The sequence below is a fragment of the Taurulus bubalis genome (genome assembly GCF_910589615.1).
Source record: "Taurulus bubalis genome assembly, chromosome: 20".
In the NCBI taxonomy this organism is placed as follows: domain Eukaryota; kingdom Metazoa; phylum Chordata; class Actinopteri; order Perciformes; family Cottidae; genus Taurulus; species Taurulus bubalis.
The window spans coordinates 17,326,176-17,331,175 of record NC_136608.1 but is presented as its reverse complement, the minus strand read 5'-3'; the positions used below and the strand labels follow the sequence as shown (position 1 = coordinate 17,331,175).

Genomic DNA, 5,000 nt, shown 5'->3' with positions numbered 1-5,000 from the left:
AGAAGACACCCCAGTCTGTTTTCTCCACTCGAAGGCACCCCAAAGGACACTTTATAGCACGTTTTCTCCAGTGGAAGACACCCCAAAGGACACTTTATATCATGTTTTCTCCACTAGAAGGCACCCCAGAGGACACTCTATATAATGTTTTCTTTCGTAGAAGACACCCCAGTCTGTTTTCTCCACTAGAAAGCACCCCAAAGGACACTTTATATCATGTTTTCTCCACTAGAAGGCACCCCAGAGGACACTCTATATAATGTTTTCTTTCGTAGAAGACACCCCAGTCTGTTTTCTCCACTAGAAAGCACCCCAAAGAACACTTTATATAATGTTTTCTCCACTGGAAGACACCCCAGAGGACACTTTATCATGTTTTCTCCACTAGAAAGCACCCCAGGACACTTTTTGACACGATAGGAAACGTAATCTTGTTTTCCAAACTGGAAGGGAGTCCTTGAGGACACTTTGTCATATTTTCTCAACAGGAAGGACCCTCTACAGGGAATTGTCTCTCTTGTTCAGCTCTGGAATGGCGCACAAGAAGGTACTTTATCACATTTCTTTAAACTGGAAGCACTTTATCATGTTTTTCCCACTGAAAGGGCAATGGAGGGCACTTTGAAACACGTTCTCTCCTGGAAGGGCAGCGTAAGAGGGCACTTTACTGTATTTTGCATAAGAATTTCTGCATTTCTCGCCTGTTTCCACCAGTGGGTTGAGAGAGAGACAGAACTCCACAGAGTTAATCTGTTTGAGATAAGACTCTCTAAGTCTTTGAGGAGCCAACTAAACTCCAAACTCCAGGCCGTCATATTTCCATAATCTGCCTCGTATCCAACCTCCACACATTCATCTACATTACCATCTTGCACCTGGCCTCTGAGGTCATTACCATAATCCATCCAAATTGCAAAAAAATAAAAAAATAAAAAAAAGTTTCTGTTTACGAGTGACGGGGCGAACCATGAAGGTGAAGGAGAGGGAAGAGATGGTAGTCGCCATGGCAACAACATTCCAGCCCCACCGACATGTTTACTTTTCCAGTTTTCAACTCGCAGACGAACACTTTTGTCTTTATGTCTTTATGTCTTTATGTCTCTTTTCTCACAGAGAAAAACAGTTGAGTGATCTCCGATGCACACCTAGTACAATGTTCTCCCTTTCGTCTTCTATTCCTCTGTATTTTATACTGTGTAGAAAATCTGCAATTTTGTGCAAAAATACTGGGAAACACAGAGAAATAAAACCCTAAAACTGCACACTTTAAAGGAAGAGTTTTGCATTTTGGATCGTACACTTATTAGGAGATTGATAAACTGTCGTGTCTGCTCGGTAAATACGTAACTGTAGTACGAAGTTACAGCCAGTTAGCGTAGCTTAGCAAAACGACTGGAAGTGTCTAGACGGGTTGCACCTCCAGCAGCTAGTTAGCTTAGCTTCAAAAAAGGAAACACATAATGTGTGCACGTTGTTTTGGGTGTGAGTTCAAGGAGACCTCAGATGATAATATGATTTTAGATGATTTCATTTTAACGACTCCGTGACCTTTTCACTGGTTCCAGCCGCACACCGGGCTTCTGCTGGAAAGTGCACCAGGAGGTTATAGATTTTCAATTTTCCCTCTCACTTACAGTCGTGTGTATTAGTGTGTGTGTACTAGTGTGTGTGTGCTAGTGTGTGTGCGTGCGTATATATATGTCTCCCGGTGTTATCGTCCTAACGAGCTCATTAACTCGTTAACATCGTTAAGGGCCAGTTAATTGTTTGTCCATTAGCCATTAGCAAGGCTCAGTGGAGAGCTAACGAGGGACTGCTGCGGTCACACACACACACACACACACACACACACAAAGAGAGGCGACATCCATCACTGTTTAAGCGCACACTCAGAGAGATGCGGCCATTTATTTCTGCTAAGCTGAGACTAAACTAGCGTCACACACACACACACACACACACACACACACACACACACACACACACACACACACACACACACACACACACACACAGATCCGACGCCACCAATCAGCATTTAGTGCAGCGTGGCCGGCGCACGCCTCTGCCGATCCAAGCGCAAGCGGAAGAAGAATCTGCATTCCTGCCATGACTTCAGAGAGCAAACTGTAATCAGTTTCAATGATCGGAGATCTAAAGCAACATCTGTGTGTCGAGAGAGCAGCTGCTGCGATGCTAAAAAGATACATCTGTCTTTAAATGTTTTTTATATTTACTGTTTTTCTTGCCTCTTTCTCTCGATTATAGGACCTCAGTGTGCACTCCCAAACTGGATCCTTCTTTATTCAATCAGCAGAGAAAACAGAGGTGGGATTATTACCCACACCGCAGTGATATGCAGTTTGGGTTTAATTTTGATCGCCATATTCACCGTAGTCTTACTTTGAGTTTCACCTCCGACTGAAGAGCTTCAGATCATCAGGATAAACTGTTCGTCTGACTGCTCTGGTGTCTACAATGTGATCATCGCTAATAGAAAACATAGAAAACACATCATTTTAAATTTAAAAAAAGGACCGTAATGCAAAATAGCCCATTTTAGAATATTAAACCTTATATTGTTGGAATATAATTATTGATACATTCATGTTTTCATCACTTAAATGCAGCTGTAAAAAGGTCAATCTAATTTTATCATAGTTTTTAATATATTTTCGATATATACTACTACTGGATAGTTTGTGAAATTCCCTGCAAGGATAAATAACTATATTTTGATGTTGTATTCTTAAACTGCAAAGTAACTAAAGTCACATTACATAGTGGAGTAAAAAGTACAATATTTACCTCTGAGAAGTACAAGTACAACAACATGGAAATACTCAAGTAAAATACCTCACAAGTGTACGTAAGTACAGTATAAGTGAGGTCCAATGAAACGTTGTGTAAACTGAACTCTGAAGAACAAAGTGGTGTTCAGTGTTCTGCCGTCTGAGCGAATATTAAAGGATCTATAGGTCTGTTTCTTTTCATGTGTCCTCCTGCTGAGCACCACACACACACACACACACACACACACACACACACACACACACACGAGAACAGAGGGGAACATTGCAACCGTCTCTAGCCGTTGCTCATCCAACATGACAGAGGACAGATGGCTGAGAGAGAGAGAGAGAGAGAGAGAGAGAGAGAGAGAGAGAGAGAGAGAGAGAGAGGGTAGATTGAGTTATGTGGTTGGTGTCAGAGTAGATTTTGGTTACAGTGCTCAAAAAGCTTCGGGCTGAAAACATCACGATGAGAAACGACACACTCCACTAACTTCATATCTCTCTCTCTCTCTCTCTCTCTCTCTCTCTCTCTCATTCATCACACAGCCTCCTTCTGGCCCAGGTTGTGGTTCTGAATTTATGTTTTTTCCTTGTAGGGAGTGTACTGTGATTGCAGCAGCGTCGCCTGTGTCAGCTGTTCGCAGCTCTCTGTCCATGCAGCTCGTGTTCTGGGTTCAGAACTCACAACTGGACCAAAGAAACCACCGACAGGGTTTGTGTCTGCACGTTTGCAAATTGAAAGAATAAAAGGACAAACCCTTTTTTTGGTCAAATATCTCCAGGAAACAGAATCAGAGGAGCAAGAGCCAGAAACCACATGAGGAAGTAAACGCCCCTCTTGAGCCTCGCTGACAGAATCTGGAAGAACTTTCCAAGATTAGGCAAATCAGACGTCTGACGGATTAACGACGGCGGCGTTCTGAAGCGCTCGCCTCACAGTTCTCTTTGTGTTTATTTACAACTATGCGTAACTTTGAGGCTTGAATGGATGCTTTATGAAACTGCACGAAAAGGAGACCGAAGACTGCTGGGTTTGTTTATCACCAAACAATCAGGAAATAAAGTTATATTTTTATCCTTTTCTGACTACTTCTGTTCTTTTGGTTTCTTAAACTAGTTGGAAAGCCGACAACGTGACTTTTTAACAAGAATTGGTCGTCCGTCGCCGTACGATTGAAACGCGCAGCGATGAATCAAGTTCTGAGCACGGCTAACTAAATAACTAAATATTCATAATGGACAGAAATATGAGAAAACCACACAGTTTGACAAAACCCTCGGGAGATTTGATAAACATGCACATTCATGAATAGGAAAATAATGCAAAAGGTGAATCTCCGCATTGAAAGAAGCAGACTTCAGGCATCGCTATAATCCCCGAGCCGCGGAGCTGCATTTATCTCGTGGTCGTGGATCGCGGAGGAATCGCCCGCCGGCAAAGCTCCGGCCTACCGCCTCCTGTGAGAACCCGTAGGTCTCAGCTGAACTCAGGATATAAACCTCTGCATGTAGCGCTGACGCTGCAGCCAAACTGCATTCACACATCAGCACCGCCTCAATTCTGTCGGCGGAACATATGACAAGTCTACAATATGTCTGTCCATTGGAAACTATTCAGCCCATTACAACAGACACAGACATCTGAGCGAGCAGACACATCGACAAAGAGACGCCGCTCATTGAGAGGCAATTACAAGTGAACAGAAACCGGCAGAGACGATGGATCAGCTGGGCTTTGTGGGTCCAGATGTCTCCCAGGTTGAGTGACGGATGAGCCGCTCAGAGAGAAGACGAGAAACTAATAATCTGTTCAGCCCTTAACCCTGTGAGTGAGTCTGAAGAGGGAACTGTGTCTATATATATATATATATATATATATATATATATATATATATATATATATATATATATATATTGTGTTTGTGTTGGTTAGAAGACGGCTCACCTGGCCAGGTTGAAGGCGTCGTCGATAAGTCCGGCCCTGTTTCCGACGGAGATGATCTGCGAAAGAGTGAAATGGGCAAAGAGGACGTGAGGAAGACAAAGAAGAAGTAGAGAGAGAGAGAGAGAGAGAGAGAGAGAGAGAGATAGGCAGACACGTACTTGAGGGTTGTTGTGGAGTTGCTGAATCAGCAGTTTCCAGTTCTGGAGGTCATAGTTCACGCGGAAGTACCCCGTCTGGTTGATGTTTCCCAACAGCCAGGT

At 43.2% G+C, this 5,000-nt stretch overlaps 1 protein-coding gene across 1 annotated transcript in view; it reads right to left on the bottom strand.

Annotated features, from left to right (window-relative positions):
* The window catches only part of trhde.1 (thyrotropin releasing hormone degrading enzyme, tandem duplicate 1), a gene marked incomplete at both ends in the record, with an annotated part of 135,865 nt that overhangs the window by 16,088 nt on the left and 114,777 nt on the right, over positions 1-5,000 (bottom strand). The window contains 2 exons of the mRNA XM_079235756.1: positions 4,741-4,796; positions 4,899-5,000. The exon at positions 4,899-5,000 is cut by the window's right edge and continues 32 nt beyond it. Coding sequence (XP_079091882.1) covers positions 4,741-4,796; positions 4,899-5,000 — 158 coding nt within the window. The remainder of the gene's footprint in view (positions 1-4,740; positions 4,797-4,898) is intronic.